The 20,600-nt window shown below is 40.7% G+C and overlaps 1 protein-coding gene and 1 non-coding gene across 8 annotated transcripts in view; both read right to left on the bottom strand.

Annotated features, from left to right (window-relative positions):
- The window catches only part of Npas3 (neuronal PAS domain protein 3), an 824,663-nt gene that overhangs the window by 419,773 nt on the left and 384,290 nt on the right, over positions 1 to 20,600 (bottom strand). For 4 of the 7 annotated variants that reach the window (XM_087552662.1, XM_087552664.1, XM_087552666.1 and 1 more), the window contains one exon: positions 16,112 to 16,194. In XM_087552662.1, the coding sequence (XP_087408788.1) occupies positions 16,112 to 16,194 (83 nt within the window). 7 annotated transcript variants of the gene reach the window in all.
- Positions 17,199 to 17,334, bottom strand: LOC120093424 (small nucleolar RNA SNORA2/SNORA34 family). Its single transcript, XR_015623594.1, has one exon. It is a non-coding gene; the product is annotated as a small nucleolar RNA SNORA2/SNORA34 family (small nucleolar RNA).

Genomic DNA, 20,600 nt, shown 5'->3' with positions numbered 1-20,600 from the left:
CTCAGCTTTAAGCCATTCACTGTCATCATTTGATCCTAAATTTCTCGGAACACCATTAAACCAGTCAAAAGACACCCCAATTATAATGTATACATATATGCGCACATTCAAAGTCGTCACAAAAAATAACCTTCTCTCCTAAAGTGAGCATTTAAAAATAAGTCATTGTGGTTCCTCAAAAACCTATCACTCAAAGTGCCCGGATTGCTCCTCTGAAAATTAGCTTTCATAAGGCTAACATCCCTGCTTTTGACAGCTGTCTTAGCAAGAAAAGCCCAGACATAGAGCCACACTGGTGTCTATTCATGCCATGGTAACTGTGTCGATCTGAACGGTGACTGGTGGCATAACCCGAGCAGATGTAGTACCCATATGTGCAGCTCTAGAGAAGATCTCCAAAGAACTGGCATCTGGATGTCAGCTTTTCCTTCCCGGGCCCACAGCTGAATGTTCTGCTAGACCTGATTGCTTCTCTGCTGGGTATCAGTCTGCTGCCACCCTGACGGGCTCACTGGCGCTGCCTAGACGCCAGTGTGTTTGAAAACAGTAAACCAGATAATCGCCTTGCACCAGAGCACTCTGAGCACTTACCTGGTTAGCCAGGTGCCTGTGCTGAGATCCAGCAAGGCCGATCTTAGTTCTTCCGCTCTTAATAACTGGGGCACACTTCGAAATCCACTAAAAAGTAACATGGGGCTAGGGTGTGGGAAATCTCATTTTTAAATGTTTCAAGCCACCAACTGGGAACATCGGGGCAGGTGGTTTGGATATGTGTTCCTCTGGTTCTGGACATTCTTTTCGCTACTGTTTTGAAATAGTGTCTGTCACAAGCATTTAGACTCCCAAAAGGCAAGGGAAGGTCACCTCCCACACATACTCTCTCTTCACTTTCTCCTTCGCAAATGAGTCCCTGGATGAATTTTTCCTTCCAATTGGGAGAAACAAAATGAGGGGGGAAAAAGATGCTTGGCAAGTGTGAATCATCAAAGATTAAAAACGCCAAAGCCTTCCTCAAGGGAAGAAGGCTAACTTGATAGTAAATTAACAGTGACGTGTCCTCCTGCCTCCCCCTCTTCTGTGCCAGGCTTCCCAGAGCAAAGGCTCTCCTCTCCTCAGCTCATGCTGACTCCTCACCAACAGATAGAAATCTCTCACTCAGATTCCCTATGTGGGCCTCATGCCTTGAGGGGAGGAGAGAGTGAGGAAATGAGTTTTGTTTGATTGATATGAACTCTATCAATTAGATTCCTGGGTGAAAAATGTCACCGTGATATAAAAACTGGTATTTCTGAGAACACAGAACGGAGATGGGATTTAAATAAGGACAGCACAATGACATTACTTCAAAAGCAACCACGAAGAAGTGCTAAAATAACACCGTGTGTTTACTTTAAATTAAAACAATTTGATCTCAAAAATAAAATCTCACTGCTCATCCAGTTTACAGATGCGGAATTAGAACATAAAATTCCCTGGCCTTTACTTTCTGTGTGCCTTACACCTTTAAAAATGGAACAGAACCAGCATCCCCAATAGGTATTGTTTCTCAAATGCTGTGTACAGGAGAAACACCGCCAAGATGTTTAGGAAGAAACCACATAGAGCTGGCATTTTAGACTTTGCCATTTGGGAAACATGGCAATTCCAATCACTGCTATTTTGCAGACATAAGTGAAAAACGAGGGAGACGAACATACCCATGTTTCCCTTCAGGAACATCATGTTGATCTTAAAGTATATTTTTAAATTTTTATACATTAGAGAACAGCTGGAAGGTACTTATTTCAAACAGTCTCTTCTGGCAGAATGATTAATGCAAATAATGCAGTAAATTAGAATGTGCTGGTGAACGAACAGCCAGAGCGCTAGCTCCAGTTCTGGGCGGTCTTCCATCTCTGCTGACGTCACTCACTGGCTGTGAGAAGTGCTGACCACTGCTCTGTAAGTCACAATCCCTCTAGTCCTCTGATTAATCCTTTCCCTCAGTGTGCTCATGCGAGGCCCTCAGAAGGAGCTGGTCTCTCTTTCAAAGAGGTTTGACTTGGGCACAGTTAATCGCTAACTGTGATAAAGCAATTAAATGTATTCATAATTAGGACCGGACTCAATGTAAGTAATCAGGAAATTAAAGGAGAATGACATTGTGGTGGGACTGGCTTTTTTTAAAGTGACCTCCTGACCGAGCAGGACACCCTCACATTGACACATGGGGACTCAGGGACACAATGCATTAACCCTACCAGGCACACCTTGTAAAGTATCTTCCTCACCTGACCATGACACACCGTGAAATACAGCACATCTCACTGTTTGCTACTAGCACTCAAGGCAGAATCACTGATCTGTCTGAAGTTCCATCCAGTGTCTAGACAAATTCAAACAAATACTACCGATACAAATGCCTAAGAGCACGACACAAAAAGGCCCAAAAATGGGGCTGGAGAGATGGCTCAGCGGTTAGCGGCACTGACTGTGTTTCAGAGGTCCTGAGTCCAATTCCCAGCAACCACATGGTGGCTCGCAGTCATCTGTAATGGGATCCGATGCCCTCTTCTAATGTATCTGAAGACAGCGGTGGTATATTCACATACATAAAGTAAAGTTAAAAAAATAAGGCATAAATATGATCAAGCCAGGATGCCTGTCTTCAATGCTTACAAGGTAGCAAGAAGCCTAGGACGTGCATGGAGTCATTTGGGGCTTTCCCTCCTGCCATGCGTGTGGATACGCCATGCATAACAAAACAAAGGAATCCTTCAGAGTGGGAGTGGTAATACAGAAGCATTTTGACTAAAGTTTACTCAAGTTTAGGTCCTGGTCTCTACCTCTGCCCTTCAACTTTAGTCTAGGATGTATTAATTTTTAGGTATTGAGAGGAAGAACAACATATAAAATATTCTGCAATGCTTCATTTGGTCATCCTCATATAGTAAGCTGTCTGCTGTCTGTGGGTGCTTATATAATGTCAATATATAGAGTTGGTACTTTTCCTGCCCCAGTTAAACTAGCCTACATTTAAAAGGGGACAGAACAAAAGAGAGAGAAAGGAGAGCCATGGAGAGGAGGGGGAATTCATGAATACCAAAAATAATAGGATTTCAGTGGCAAAGCATGCTCTGACTTCAAGACTACCTCCCCACTACAATAATCCAGAAGAATCTAAGATACAAGTCCAAGGGCCATGGAATTCCAATCTAAAAATGTACATATTGATTGAAATAAGAATAATATAATATTCTGGTCTGGATTAATACTCTGTCTTAGAGCTCTAAAGTTAGTGGGTGTGTAAGGAGAAAAATAAAACCAGCATTTTAAAAATTAAATGGATTTTTAAGCAGTTGCTTTCAATACAAGAGAAGGCATACGGAAATGAATACACATCTCACCTAGGTTTTCACATTAGTCATGAATTTTGTGCGTGTTCGGGGGAGGGCATTATTTTGTGATTTTGAAATGTCCCTAAGCTTCCCTGAAAACCAGCTAACCCCCAAACGGAGTGGCATGATATTCTATTAGATGCAGTTTGGCTGATGTGGCCCCTGATGACTTTCCTTGTGCTTTCTCTCTGCAGGCTGCCCCAAGTATCCATTTCTGTTAATGATCTATTGCTTCTGTCTGATTCAGTGCAGCCCACTGGCTATGGAAATGGTAAGTCTCAGCGGGGGACAACAAAATGGTCAGCAAACAGGGCTGAGCCATGTCATTTTCCTCAAATACTTTCCTAGGAACGAAATGACAAGCTTTAAAATGTTGTCTTCTGCTCAGGGCAAATATTTCTTTATTAAACAAAAGTGGATATCCTCCAGCTTCCATTCGACCCACACCTTAAAGTATGCCACTTGAAAAGCTTCTACTGTAAAATAATTTAGTGCCCAATATTTCCCCCACGCTCGAGTTCTCTGTCACTCTCCCACTTCTCCCTCAAGGTTCAAATCCCAGCTGTGCCAGGTGCTAACAGCTGTAGGACCGTAGCGTCACTGTGCCACGTCCCCGACCAAAATAACATAACTATATCGTTATCTCAGGGTAAGGCCCAACTAAATGATTGGCAATTAATTACCAATGGGAATTAGCTGATTAGTGAGCTACCAGTAGTGATAATACTTTGATCTAAGAAAATCCAATTCCCAGTTAAAAAAAAATTAGACAGTGTAGCTGGGACTTCAGTGAAATGAAATCATTCTACAGAGATAACGGGGTACTGATAAAAGGGCCAGAGTGGGTGCTTAATACCTAGGGAGAGCCAACACTGACTCATGAAGATTAAATACTGTCTGAAGCGTGGACTGGGCTTTTACATTCAGTCCCCCTAAATGTGGTCTCAAGAGAGGACACAGTTGATCTCACCATGCATCATTAAATAGTTACTGAGTTTTATCTCCTATGTGACTACCATTCTAAAAGTATAATTTAAAATGTCATTGAACTATCCTTATGGATTAAAGATGCAATTAAAATGGTCATTGATGTTATCATTTGCTTTTGTATTTATGTAGAACTCGCAGACTTCCCACGTACAAAATTTTTTTTTAACAAAAGAATCTTCTGTTTCTTTGGGTCAAGTCTACCCTTGGTCTAATCTCTGCAACAGATGAATTTTACAAAATCGTCAGCCGTTGTTGTCCTCTAGAGTGAGGCTTGAAAGCAGGTGATTTCAGAAGGCATTTTCTGAGGGCCTAAGGGATCACTTGCATTTTGCTCTGTCTTCAGCAATGAGGGCAAGAGCCCCTCTGCCTCAATCCCTGCTGCCACTGGCCGGCCTCCTGGGACCCAGGAGAATAGCGTTGTGCTGGGTGGGGATTTGACTGCTGCTCACACACTTCAGTCATCTAAAGCAACTGCTCACGAAGCATAAATATAATGTTTAGATTAAACAAATATTCCCACAGCCAAAGCACACTTTCTCAACACAGGTAGGGGGAAGGAGGTGACACCTCTTAGGCAGGGTTTTATTGCATTACTGCAGAATAGTCCCGTCTCATGGGTCCCTTACCTGGCACACGTAAATCACCAGATCCTGAACTAGCACATGTCTGTAAGTGAGATTCACAAGGAGCCAACAGACAATAATATAAACAGCGAAAGGCTGGGTAAGCCCAGCTCCTGGGCTAGCCGACAGGTTTACCCTGGCGGTTTGGTGTATGACAGGGCCTCTCTAGCATGATCCTTACAGCGATTTTGTTACTGCTGGTACCTAAAAGTTCTGGTTTTCTGTGCTTGCTGGCAGATGCAGTATAACCCGTATCAAAAGTGGAAGACTATCTGTAAATGTATTAGGCATGAGGTGCTACTGGTTAGGCCAGGTCTTGAAATCAGAATTCTTCTCGCTACTTCAATGAGGCAAGGAGCACAATTCTATTTTGGTAACTATACTAATTATCAAATATACCAAATGATATCTAATAACTTGGTTTAAAATTTCTTCTCTTTTCTGTATTTTGAAAGATTTCTAGCATTGCCCCCTTCCCACTTCATAGAGTTAGAAAGAAAAACATAAATACACACACATATGTGCCTGTAAAGATGTATTCATGCACACACTCTTGGAAGATTCTTCTATAGTAATCTTTCCATCTTTAAAATGCTGGTAATGTCAGCTACAGATGTGGATTATAGTGTAATCGTTCAATTATATGTTCCATTTAGTTCTTATTGTATTTACAGATTTTAATATCTTAAAATAATTCTGACAGGATTCTTTGAGCCACTTTTCACGGGTGTCTCTTGCAGAATAAAATTGTTCCAGAATGTTCATAAGTGTCTGCCTATCAACTTAGTGGGAGGCACAACGCCCACAACTGTTCTCCTGCCCCAACTCCCGATTCCTTCTCAAATTTTAGTGAGTCTAAAAGGCGTTTAAAGTTTGAGGAGGTGTGAGGGAGAGCCTGCTACTGGGACTGGGTTTGGAGTGTCTTGGGCTAATGAAAATGAGGGTGAGTCACTCAGTTTCAGAACAGTCCCAGGTAATACAGAGAATCAGATATGCTATGTAAATGTGGGAAATTTATAAAGAATGAATAAATATTATTTATGTTATAGAAAGGGATACAAGGCTAGTGTGATGGCTTGGTGGGGAAAAGCACTTGCCTCTGAGTCTTATGGATTGAGTTTGATGTGTATGTGATAGCAAGAGAGAATCAACTCTTACAAGCTGTCCCTGACCTTCACAGGTTGACTATGACATGCTTGTATGCATGCTCACAGACATACAGACATGATAGATAGACAGACAGACAGACAGACAGAGCAAAGGTAGATGTATATCATGGAAACAACTTATGATGCCTGTGCATTTCAAGTAGAGCACTGTCCCATGGCACAGATTGGCAGAACAGACAGACAGACAGATGTATATCATGGAAACAAGTTATGATGCCTATGCATTCCAAGTAGAGCACTGTCCCGTGGCACAGATTGGCAGAACCTACGTGCGTCACTACAGATGCATAAAAAGAAATAAATAAAACCATTCATATTTATGTTATAGCCTCATACCATACTTTTCTAAGACACCTGCTCATTTCTAATTGATAGTATATTTATCTTTTTATTTCACTTTAATCTCCAAATAATCTAGTCACCCTCAGTATCTCAGAAAGAGCCACTGGTAGTCCCATATCTTATAGACAACAGTGTCCTCACAGAGGCCCCAGACAAGACCTGCCCATCCCAATCAGTGCTATTGTTGTTTCTTTTCCCTCCCTTCTATCTCTACCACATGTGACGGTACTAAGAGAACACATGTGTCAAAGTGAAGCTGTACCTGTCAGCTGCTCCCAGAGGACTTGAACATGAAACTTTAAAAGGTGTGTGAAGGGAATGGACTGTGTGGATCAATGGCCCTGGCAAGGGGTTGATGACTGGGCCCAGGCTGGCTGACCAGATTCTCCATCCATTATTTCTAAGGACCAGTCTACCACAACCAACCCAACAGGGTCCTGGTCAAACCCTGTGTGTTCTACTGTGTACTGCATCTCATCTAAGGCAGGCCCCCTGAACATCCATTTTGTGTGACTCTTGTAGCATTCTGGGAAGAAGTATTATGATCTCCATTTGGGATGTGAGAAACTGGCACATGGGGATCTGGTGTTACTTGGCCATGTTCACATAACGAAGACCAGGAATGCAAATCCAGGTGTACCCATCTGAAGGAAGTTAGTCAGTTTTCTTACAGTGTTTCTGCACTCAAAGTGGGATACTAAGAAGCAAGACTTAATTTTTATTATCACCATAGTTTCTTCTATCAGATACTTCTTACATGTTCAGAAAATATGTACTGAGCTGAACTTCCTGCTTCCTGACTTGTTGTCTCATTTCTCCAGATCTGGGGTACCTGAGGAATTAGATTTGTAACTACACAGACCCATTTTCTAGTTTCAGTTAACAGAAAGAATAACTATAATTTCTCTCCACAGTGACTTAACTCCCACTCTACCGTCTACCCACACCTCTCACAGTATTTCACAGTAAATTATGGCAAATGTTTATCCTGCAAATCAAAGTCAGCAAGGTACATAAAGCCCAAATGATGTGTATATAAACCCCAAGATTCTGCTCAAGGCTTCTCCATCTCATGCTGGCATAGATGGATCCTCTCTGACATGGGAGATAATGAATGCTGTGCAGATCGCATGGGAAGCATCACACGAAGGCTTAATGTTATGCTAACATAATTTACAGCAGGGGATGATGACTGGATCTACGTTCTAGTTCTTCTGGAATTCTGATTGGTGGGTTGTTCTTGTTTTTCTAAGCAATCGAAATTATAGAATCTAAGAGCAGCAACAAAGCACATTTATTCTACAGGGTAGTTTTACTCTGAAGCTCTTTGTGATGTCTATCGCTGCCTCTCAATAGACAGTAGGCTCAGCTCTGAAGAGAAGGATTGTCATTTGAGGTAAAATGCACTGGTGCCATCAAATTTTCCATGTTTTCCTCTAAAGTGGCAAACACGGCCTAATGCCAATACTATACATGTAGACACCGTTTGTTTTATTCAGTGAAAAAGAAATCCTTTCATCCAAGAGCATTTTATTGATGATGTCCTCATATTTCTACAATGAAAATATTCTTGATAAGCATTTCTTAAAAACATAGACATTATTCTAGATTACCCAACAGAGACAAAAACATATTTATTAATGTTCCCAACATGGGTAGAAGAAACTATCTACTACTGCTTTGTCCGTTTTCACAATAAAGAAATGGAGGCAGACTGGGTGCTAGAGTGCACTTTAGACCTACAGAGCTAAAGAGGAGAAAGTTGGGATGGGAGTTCAAGCTGCCTGGATGTGAAATCCACATTTATGGAGTCTGTCTACCCTCGCCCATGGCTGGAAGAAGTTGATAACTGAGCTGGGCATGGGGGACAAGGTGCTGGCTTTGTTGGGCAAGGTCTATGCATTCATCCTCCCATTAGCTGTTTGCTTTCTGAGAATCATAGGAAAGACTCAAAGTTTGCACTAATACACTAATAAGAGCACTTATTCCAGCCTGCTTCTTATTCTGACTTTTTTCCCCCTCTGTGCTTATTTTGACTCTGTGGAATGGAAGCTCTCAGAGCAAAGGCATCATGAGTTAACCTTTCCCCGGTTATGAAAAATGACCAGCTCTAATGTCATCTTTTGTTTTTAAACTTTTCTAAAATGACAAGTTTTCAATTTTCATAACTATTGCATCTTCTCAAAATCATGCATAAAACTTACATTTGGCCTGTTAGCTTTGAATAATAAATTCTGTTTCTAACCATAAAACAATATTTTGGGGTACCCTGTTAATAATGAACTGAGGTTTGTTGTTAACTTAAGTGCTTCAGTTTTTCAAGTTTGAGGATTGAGATTTTGGTAAAATATAATACCAAGATCTCCAATTGAATGGAGAGACCACAGGGTCAGATCCAGCAAGGCCCACTGTTCTGGGGCTGGCAGAACAGGTGAGTTGCACCCTGTAGGTGGGAGACCCAATTCACCACAGTGTTGTGAGTTTGCCAAATTGGGTAATAAGTTGCTCACCTCTCTTTCATAAGCCCCATTTCAAAATTTTTAACTCATCCAAATCCAGTAACCCATGCCAGTCACTAAAAGAAGTTGCAAATTGACTCACCATATTAAAAACATTTTGTAAACGCCAAACTGCTCTTAGTTGAGGTAAAGATGTGGAAGAAGTAATCAGCAGAGGTAGGGAATTTCTGCTTTTTCTCCTTCTTTCTTTTAAAATTAAAGTACTGTACCCTTACTTTCGATTGTTTTACAGCTCAATTGATAAGGTGTGTTCTTTTTTTTTTTTTGTTCAAGAAAATTTAAAAGCAACTAATTTAAATATGCAAAATTATCTTGAGTTGTTCATACGTGAACTTAAAAGCCGTGCAACACAGGAAAATTAAGTAATTATGCCTCCAAGTTATTTACTGCAATTAAGCTCATTTATCATATGCAAATTAGTGCAAACTGGTCTCATTAGTTACTAAATTACTCAATATGAGCTGAACAATGTAGCACTCCAGTTTGTAATGAAAAATCCCTGTAGAGGCAAGCAGTATCAATTAAGCTAATTTGCATATGCAAATATATTCACTAACTTTCTCTTTTTCTATATTTAGTTTTGCATTTTCTTACCATTCCAGATCACACCAAGACAGTGGGGTCATTCACCTCTCTCAACTTATTCCATCACAGCTAAAGGAATTAATCCGGAATGCCTCTGTTACCAGAAATCATTTTATTTTAGCACTTATGTCCAGCAAGGTATCACCTCACTAGGAACAATCACGAGGAAAGATGCGGTTTCCTAAAACAAAGATGACATTCTACCTCATCAATAAAACAGTACAGCTAACATCACTCTCCTCGAGTCATTTTGAAAACATTACTACCAGGAAGACAGAGTGCTGACTAAGCTAGGCATCTCATAATACAATCATAATTTGTACATTTGTATTAGCTTTTGAGACATTTTAGGTGGAATCACTTTCTTTTGCTTAGATATTTGGCCAAATGCAATATCTGGATCCAGGTTTTGTTTACTTGACGAACATGGGTACACACAGTTATTCACATGAACTCCGGGGGCCATACTCAGCCCCACATGCTTGTGTGGCAACACTTTATTGACTCAGCCATTTGACCAGCATCTTCTCACATTATATACATATATGTGTATACATACAACATCATATATATAATATACCATATATATTCAAATTTCCAATATGATATAATTATAACATACTTTTAATTTTAATTTTCTTTGCCAAAATGAATGAAATTGTAAGTGTTCAACGATAGCAGCTTCCTCATTCTCTGTCCCTTCCCAACACTGCTATAGGTGTCTATAGGTGTCTATCTATATTTCCAAGGTACTTTCTCCACGAGACTCCTTAGTTCTTCCATTGTAATTAGCTGATCTCTGAGATAAAAATAGTACTGTGACTCAACGTACTTACATTATAACAAAGATATAACAAAAATAAAGATATATATTTTTTTTCTTACTACATCTGCCACATTTTTTAAACTTTCCTGGAAGAAAACCATATGTTTTCATTTAATCACATTTCTGGTGTATTCTATGATCTGAACTTCAAAGTATGATGAAAAATAGGGATATAAATCTTGAATTAATTTATTCTAAACTTGTCCCATGACGGCCTCTATCAAAGGCACCGGTTCTTCATCTACTTGAAGCAAGAGCATCCTACTTCTCCAGGTGCTAGGTTTGATTTTATTGTCTTAACATTTTTAGGTTTGTATAGCAGCGTTAATGAAAAATACGCCTAAGCAACATCACAACTTTATGTAACAATTATATAAACATTATTTACAGAGTGAGGAAGCAAACCCTCCACTAAGGGTACACAAATAATTAAAATGTTCTATTCATAATTCTGGCACCTGAGGGAAAGCTACTCCGGTGGTTAGTTTTATGACTTGCAAATACGATATTTGGTATTTTATGTTTTGTTAATTTCTATGAAGTGAAATATAAATATTTAGCCTGGTCGCTACACTGGGGGAGATTAAAGAAACAGCACTTGTAATTAAAACAAATTCATATGAATTATTATTTTGTGTGGGGGATGTGCATGATGCATGGGTATCTATCTGTACCATAGCGTGTGTGGAGGTCATAGGTCCTGGGTCAAGGCCTCGTGTGTACCATGGCAGGTTTGGAGGTCAGAGATTACTCGGTGAGGGACTAGTGTGTATGTTATGGCACACATGAGGCCATAGGGTCCTGTGTGAGGGCCTTATGTATATCATAGAACATGTGGAGGCCATAGGGTCCTCCATGAAGTTCTTTCTCTCCTTCTACCTCTACATGGGATCTGGGGATTAAAGATTATCACCAGCCTCAAGCCGCAAGCCTGTTTGCCTGATGAGCCTCAACAGCCCTCCTGTACTTCCTTATGGAAAGGAAAGCAGAAAGTTGGGACAACCAAGAGAACGTGAGCCATATTCATGCTTAGTCACATGAGCGAGCGTAGGAAGTTCCCTGTAATGATCTCCAGAGGTTCTGAGATTTTCGACTGATCTGCCACAAAATGTGAGGTCCTCAGCTTCCATTTCTGCTTCCCTTCCCATTACCTCATCTACCTCCCCTGGTCTACTCGAATGGTGGCTGCCAGTGGAGACATGCACAGTAGCCCTTGAGGCACACACTATATAACACTTGACCTTCCTGCATCTACCATTACTGAACTATCAGAAAGAACAATCAGACATGGAGGGGAGGAAAGGGGAGAGGGGAGAGGAAGGAGGGGGGAGAGGGGAGGTGGGAGAGGGAGAGAGAGAGAGAGAGAGAGAGAGAGAGAGAGAGAGAGAGAGAGAGAGAATGAATTTTACAAGGTCAGAATCACCACAAAGTTTAGAATTTTTCTATTTTCAGAAAGTACAGATCTGACCAAATTTTTAGAAAGCTCACAAACTCATTTTTCCCGAAAAAATATATATAATGAGCACTCACTGATGGCATAAGAAGGGAAGTTGGCACAACACATGAGACTTAGCAAAACTGTAATACATTTGTTCTATTACCTACCAGAACTGCACTTCTATAATCAAAACACACAGGCACACACACGAGTGCACAATTTTGCACACAATAGTTGGTATTTGCATTATAAATGGAAATTCTTAGCTATAGTCAAAATACCTAATGCCAGGAAAATGATTCAATAAACTGTGGAACATCCATTTGATGTTTGGCTAACAAGAATAATAATGAAAACGATCCAGTACAGCTAGAGGATATGAGCAAGACACATTTATTATATAAAGAGTGACAGATTTAAAGCATATAATTAGTTATATGCTCTGTCTGTCTGCCTGCCTGCCTGTCTGTCTATTAAAGCAATAGAGTTAATTTCCAATGCTCAAAAAAATGCTTGATTCGGTGAACCTTAACATATAAACATATTTCCACCACATGCAAAACTATTTGACCTGGACTCCACTTTCTCGGCTGTCATTCTACCCTACCATGACTGCCTGGATTCTCTTGCTGTCCCTCCTCAACCTCGTTACGCTGTTGTTCTGCACCTCATTCATCTGTACCATGTTTTCCATGAATAAAATCACCGAGTGTTTGCCTTACTGAAGGACTTTCATCTACCAGGAGGTTACTAGACATCCTTTCCTGCACAAAATCAAATCCTGTGGCTTCTTCCTCCTTTGTCACCTCGTGCCTGTTAGAAACTGACAGACCGCATGTCCCAGGGATGCTTTTCCTTAACCTCTGTCTTCCTGCAGATCCCTCCTGCGGGTCTTCCATTCCTCCACATAGGTATCAGCCATCTATGATCCAGTATTTGGAATTCTCAATCCCATTTCACCCCCGCCTTCATAGTACTTACCCTAAGGCCATGCCTGCAATTTCACCTTCTTACCTTGTGTCAGTTCTGCTTTTGGACAGGATATGTCTTTCAAAAATCTCTAAGGGATAGGATTTTACCTTAACTCATAGGGTCTATGGTTGTTATTAACCCTGTCACTTTTATCGCTCCATGACATCCATGTGCTGGTGACTGTCTAGTTCTATGTGTTCTTCTTGCTCCCCGGGACTCTACCTCAAAGACATCTTCATTTTCTGTCTTGGCCTACTAACATTAGGTTCTCACAACTGACAAGCTACTAGATACCATGTTTGGATGAATCCAAACCATTCCTTGTTCCTTCTTGCATGTAAATCTTTCCCACAGGATCATCACTATTTGGAGAGTGGAACCTGCACTTCCTAAGTTAGCCCAGCAGGCCTGTAACACGTGGTTTGTAGTCCTTCCTGTCCACGTGAACTACTATAACCAACATCAATACCAAACAACATCACGCATCATTACATACTCCAATAAGCCCTATAGTTATTTGTCTGCATCTCTTTGCGACCTGATTGGAATATTATTCCACTGTCTCTGCTAAGAAACTACTCATTTATCAACAGCTTTGAGATTCCATCTTGACGTCATATGAGCCAAGTAGAGCTTGGAGAGTTCAGATTCCTACCATACTCAACAGCTCTTACATATCCAATTTTAAGACGCTTCCTATTTCTCTTCTTTAAATGAATGTAAGCTAATTATAGACAGTAGCCCAATGTAGTGAATTTTGTTTTCCTACTCACTATTTGAAAGTCAGGTAGGCTGGTATTACTATCAATCATAAGGTCTGAGGTTATGCCTATAATCTCAATGACAGACATTTATTATCAAGAGTTTTTTTTTTTTTTTGCATGGGATGGAAGGATAAGAAAGGAAAGGAAAATTTCTCTCCAGACTCCATCAATCCTTCAGTCTATCAGAGATCTTTTTAAGACAAAATGTACGAAGTCAACTTATGCTTTTGCAACACTGATATTTTGTTGTTTGTGGTACCAACATCAGTCTGTGTACTGTAGGCTTCCCTTGTTAGTTAGACAGAGAACTAAAGAGAGCTTGGCAAAGGCTCTTCTTGCTACAACTATTCTTAAGTTTAGCACAGTAAAGGTCTGTTACATAGAGCACTGTATCATTCTTCCACTCCGCAATCACTGTGTTACAGTGAAATGATATGAGAAGTTCTAATATCTTAAGGCAATTTCAAAATTCTATAACTAACCTTTACTCGAGTATCTTGCTTTTGTGAAAACATTTACCAAGCCACCAACATATTTCCTTAAAGACAATAGGCTCCAAAAACTCACATGTGCTCCAATGTATGTTGGATCTCTATGGTTGGTGATTGGTGTTTTCTTTAATCTGTGCTCATTCCTTTTTCTTTCTTTCTTTTTTTCTGTACTCTGAGAACTAAAATCAGTGTAGTTTGCTTTACTGAGTTCTTCCAATGTGTAGAATGGGCATTACCATCCCTTTCACGATATGTGTTCCCCAAACAATTTCTCTGGGTTCTTCACTGTTCTTCATGTAACACAATTTCTAAGTCTGCTCAGTCTTCCCCGAGTGATACCCAGATATAGAGGCTTCTCTTACAGCATGGAGTCTAAGGACAATGTACACCAACCAAACACACTGAGAAGCCAATAGTCTCCTTTTAAAAGCTCCGTTCTCTAAGTAAAGCATGATGTTGAGCAGATATTTGTGATAGCCACCCTATATGATATGTCCATACCAAATTACAGTAAGTTTAAAATCATATTTTTATCAGTTCTAAATTATTGCAACTCCTAACTCACACTCCCAAAGTACTCTGAACTGAGAAAATAATAATCTAGGGTAATAGTCTGATTATCCTCTTTTTGACTAAGTGCAGGACTGAATGTGTCAGGATCTATTCAGTCATAGTCCTGTGTCACATAAGAAGCCAATAATGTATCTGTTACAGTCTATATGGAATATCTAATAGAGTTCCTGATGCTGAATGAAGTAAGTGCAGGGAAGAAAAAAGATAAAATCAGAAGGTCTAAAGAGAAATGGGATCCGTTCTGCATCCTTAAACAAATCTGCAGTTACTGTAAAGGTAACTCAAGTGTTGTTCTTTTTGCAACATCCTTCATGATGGATCAAGAAACACTTCATCTGAAGTAATAGCAGATAGAAAAGAAAATCAGAGACAGACTAGAAACCAAGTCAAGACATCTCAGTGCCTTATACTCTCAGTTGTGAACTATGATTTCTCACACAATAAAACCCTGACAGGAGGATAATGAAAAGAACACATTTCTTTACTTGACCAGCAGGTAGACAGCTCTTCCTTTGAAGACATGCATGTTGGGGCGTAGGGTAGGGCGAGGATTCTCAAGCTACTAGTAAAGGGACTCAAGCACTAAAAGAGGGACTGCACCAAAAGCTGATTTTCTCCAAGGACAAATTCAGAATGTATTCCCAGTACACAAGATTTAGGGGATTACATGCTAGATCCAATCCTACTTAGGGGTATCTTTTGGACTATTCATTTGCTTAGCTCTGAATGGATAAGAATATAGAAAGCATCACCACACCCTCTCAGTGTAGACCAGTGGTCCACTGAAGAAGGTGGAAACAGTAAACACACAGGATAATCTTAAGGTTATAGTGAGATGATTAAATGAGGTGCTGATCCAGAGACGAACTGTCTCTGGTGCTGGAGAACTGCAGCCTCATCCAGGACCTTTCCCATCTAGTTATCATGAAATATACTGGCAGAGTCCTTTACTTAAATATAGGCTTAAACATTCACACTGACTCGCTCTCTCATTTGAGGAGGCAAACAGCAGGACTGAAAGCATTTAACAAATACAAACTCAAGCAGAGAACTGAAGTTTGGCGACACACACAACACCACGGCACTTGCACAACAAAACCCTGCTCTTTGGTAAGCAGTGTGTAGCTCAGAGGACACGAACATATTCACTTGCAAACACGGCACACACGTGACCACTCCAGCAACAGCCTGTTATATACACTGTGCATCGACGACGTGCAACTCATCTAAATTATTACAGCACAGGTAATACTTGCCCTCCCTTTCTCATTAATTTTCCCTCAAGGAATGGCTTTCTAAAAAGGAAAAGACAGAAAAAAATTTCATAAGGATATGTGAATTCCAAGAAAAAATAACGATAATCAAATACATATCTGAAACTAAAAGCTTGTATGAGAAGGTTACAAATAGGATAAGGCGGAAGAAAGACTTTTTAAAGGTACCTGCAAAATGTGGCTTCCCAAATGTGCTTCAAATACTTCAATGGCCAGTGCACTCGGGCTCCGCCTTCGTTGTGCACCTATAACTTGAAAGAAAAGAGAGAGAGAGAGAAAAGAAAAAAATAATTTAGTTGGAGCTCTGGCCTCAAAGCTTCAATCTCTCCCCATTTACATTAGCACTCTGCATAGCACCAATGAGTTCTGAAAGAAACTCTGGTCGCTGTCAGTTTGGGTTCTGAGTTGTTTGAACGTTAAGTTTCAGCTGAATAAGAACATCTATATAAACTTTAAAAAATAAAAAAAACTAAATAAGCAAACACCCCTGCCAAAAGAAAAACCCTCCAGGTTTAAAATTTTACCTTTTACATAGTTTTTCTTATACTGAAATTAAAAAAACCAAAACAAAACCACACACAAACATTCCTACTCCTTTAGAACAAATGAGTACAGTTTTTCTCTAAATCTTAACATTATTTTAAGCACCTAGAGCGAAAGTCCCACCCCACCACCACTGCCAGAGCAAGATAAACTCCTAAAAACCCAAGCAGGACACAACTAGTGTTTTCTAATGTGTAAGTTCATCACAATTTAGAGTTACAAGAGTGTCAGATGACAGATTCTCATTAAGGAGCTTTGGCACTGCTGTCAGGTGTCATGAAGAGTGGCTTCCATATCTCTGAGTACCCATGTGACTATTCTATACATCCAGTGAGCAGTGTAGATGGACCTTGATCACTGTGTGCCTCCATCAGTGACTGCTTGTGGTCTCAAGATGCCAACCATCACTGTTCTCCTACCTGAGCATCAACTCTCTGGTACCTGTCACTAATGGAGACCTCGAAACTAAAGTGCACTTCAGACACAGTGTGGATGGAATCCAGAATTGAGGGTCCTTTCTTCCCAGTACTCCCAAGGTGCAGTGCCAGTTTGATGGCCTGTGGGCTGTCTATTCTTTCTTCTAAGTTCTAGAGTGTCATATACACCTGTCTGTTTTTTTTAAGTTATTAGTTTATTCCCAGTACTTTCCCCAGTACTCTGCTGTTCCTAAGAATCAGTCATAACTGAGGCTGTCAAACCAGACAGAACAAGGGGTTGTTTCTTCCAAATGGAATAGTCACTCTCTGTTGAAGTCCAGAAGAGCCAACAAACCACAGGAAGACAGCTCTCTAGGCGTCTGCTTGAAACCAACAGCTACAGTACGACTGCTGGTCTTCAGTGAGAGCCATGACACCTGTCTGTTTTACAGAGACTTGAGATAGGACATGTTCGAGGGGCTTTTCTACATTTCTGACAAGAAAGCTTCTCCATGTCTTTCTGCTTCTTCACCACCATTTAGGTTGGAAACAACATCAAAAGCCTTGGTTTCCTCACAGCTAAACCCACATTCAGCTAGTGGACAAGACAGTCCTGTAAAACAGTACCAGAGGAATGCTACTTTATTTTGGTGACCTCATTAATCACTCCTACCGAGAGCCAAGTAGGGTTGCAACACCAATACATAGCACATGCTTATTGTGCTGTGTAGACATGGGAAACCTACTCTTATCCATGAAAGGAGGTATCTAAAAGGTACTGTGAAGATAGCCTGATGCCAAGTGCCACTGTGGCTGCAAGAGAAAAAGGGATGTGTATAAACTATAATTGAAGAGTGATGATTATTAAGAAATATTCCAGCTGGAATTCCAGCCCTGTGCCCCTGTTTGCTTCAGAGGTACAACATGTAATTAATAATTTTCAAATGAAAGAAAAAAACCCATTTCTCTGCTGAGATTAATCTTTATCATAGGTGCAGACATAGGATTTAATTTTTCATATTTAAATATATTTAGGCAGCAATGCTGTGTGTGTGTGTGTGTGTGTGTGTGTGTGTGTGTGTGTGTGTGTGTGTGCATGTGCCTCTGATTAATTTTCTATTCTAACTTGCACATTACTCCCTTCAAAACTCCTTTGGCATTTTTGATAATGCAGCTGTCTTGCTGAATACTGTTTTCAGTTTCTACAGTGTTAATTGCACATTATGGTAGCTTGGTGTGAATGATCCTGCATGAATAAAATCTGCAGCCTTTTTCCCCCCCAAAGATTATGGGGATGGGTGGTGTTTAGGAGGGAGAAGAGGAGAGCTGAAAAACTTCTAAAATGTCCACTCCCTTTTTTGAGGCAGTAATTAGGATCCAGAATTTATTAATAGCTCAGAATTTGGGGAGATTTTCAATTACAAGGCTCAAAATAAATAGCCGCATGTCGTTTTAGGAAGGATGAGTACTGAACTTTCGGCGACAAACTATTCCATGAACGACTCAGTAAGGTGTGACTGAAAGTGCTACAGCCACTAACTTTAGAGAGACCTCCAGCCTCCCAGGGAACATAAGGAAGCTTTTATTTACTAGAAGGCCCACAAGACAGGCTCTAGCAACCACTGATGGCAGGTCAAATGTGCCTACAAGCTCAGAAACTGTTGTCTTGACTAACCCTGGGATGATGCAAGCCTGGCTTCTGCTGGCCTTTCTTTTCCTCTTCCTTCACGGGTGCTCAGGTTACCCTACAAACAGACAGACCTCTTCCCCAGGTCTCCATCCCTGCCTTTGACCCAAACAGTTATTCTTTGTTCTCCAAATCCTCGGGACACCTCAGCATGCATCCCACTAGCGTAATATACCAGTATCCTGTAAGTGTTTTCATGCTATTCTACTCCATGGCGTTTTTATGATGCTGGAACTTCTCTTGATTTATCTGTTTTGCACTTATGCAGGTGATGTGGGGCTGTAATGACAGCGCCTAATTTTACAACCAACATAAATATGTTAAACATGAGCCCATTACGCCCCTGGTAGGAGCCCTGCTTTAACTCTGGCATTATTGGTAACTGAATAGATGTTAAATATGGACTTCTCCTGCACTTCTCCTTTGGTACTCTGCAGTGTGAGAATTGGTGGACTTGTGACAGTGGAACAATGGAAACAGCTATTGTGTTTCTCTGCATTAATCTCACCAAGTTCACAAAGTATCATTGACGCCCAGAAGAGCTGAAGGGCATGACCTCTGTGAGGTCTGCTGTCTTCAGCATAGTGACCTGCTTTATGAATATGTCTCTGACTTCTCTGTTCTAAAAGGTTACACTTTCCAAGTTTGTTTGGTAGGCCCCCAACAACAGTGCCAAAGCACTAGGTTGGTTGTTTTGTTTGTTTGTTTTTTCTTTTCCATTTCACCTGCTGATATATTTCATTTATCACTTTATTTAATAAGTGACTACTTTCAAAATCAAAAGAGCACTAAATTAATAAACACACCCATAAGCAGGACATTACTAAATAAATGGAGAATACTTTCCATTGTCTGTGACAATTGCCACTAACACACTGACAGAAACGAGCGATGAATAATTTGAACAGCACATATAAACTGTTAAAAGAAAGCAAGTACATCATATAACTCAACTTAAAACTCCATTCAACATTTGCTAAGTGCCCATTTGGTGTTGAAAAATCTCTAGCCAGGAAGTGGTGACTGGTGTTGGGAATCAGTAAACAAACACAAGAAAATCTTCAGAAATTTAAGACTAGGCCCAGCATGAAATTATCCTTAAAAAGCACCATCATCTCATATTTTAAAGAGGCTAAAAAGGAAGCACCCAGAGTCTTAGAGATTTTTTAAATGAAAAAAAATGTGCAGGGGGAAAACATTAATTGTTTCAAAGACATCAGCATAGGAATCCTGATCTTATGTTTCAGAAATCCACAATGATATGAGAAGTTGTCCTAGCCCTCATTAGAAGACAGAAGACATCCAAGGAAACCACCATTTAAACCCAAGCTTAAAAACGTTGTACCTCAACAATGTCAGCCAAAATATTCTACTCTAGACCCCGTTGTAACCACTCATGGTGGTCTCCAAGAATTAATTCTGTGCAATAAAATACACTCCTCTTTCAAAAATGCACCCCCAACACCCAGTCCTATTCTGAACTGGTGCTCCATGCCTCCAGGGACAAGGTGGGGAGGGGGGGCTGGGGATTAGCTCTCAGTGGGAGTTTGACCTATTCAGCCAAAAGGTCAACTTGCCATGGAAGCATCCATTAGAAGTAGAAACAGGACAGCTCAGTAGACACACGTAATGAAAGGAGGGAAGTCATGGGCTCTGGTTGCCTTGAGGCCTGCTCTGCCCTTTCCCTTCCTATCCCTCTACATGCAGAGCCCCTACCAGCACCGTTCACAATGCAAGGGGCAACCACAGGCTGGGAGCCGCAGAAAGGCTGCTGCCGAAGGAAGGGTTCACTGGAGAAAAGAGAAAGGTCTTCCACAGTGAGGAGTATGACACATGGGAAAGTAAGGAGTGGCTGACAAGAAGCTCATTCAAAGTTAATCCCACCCCATTTCCCAACACCCAAGGCCAATGCTGCCCTTAAGTCTACTGGTGACATCCCAAGAATGGACCCCTCCACCCAGAGAAAAGGTGTGGTCACCTCCCACGGCATGGAGTAATCTCGGTCCCACAC

Source organism: Rattus norvegicus, chromosome 6 (assembly GCF_021556685.1).
Source record: "Rattus norvegicus strain SHRSP/BbbUtx chromosome 6, alternate assembly SHRSP_T2T, whole genome shotgun sequence".
In the NCBI taxonomy this organism is placed as follows: domain Eukaryota; kingdom Metazoa; phylum Chordata; class Mammalia; order Rodentia; family Muridae; genus Rattus; species Rattus norvegicus.
Note: the sequence above shows the minus strand (reverse complement) of the source record. Positions and strands in the feature narration are given on the sequence as shown.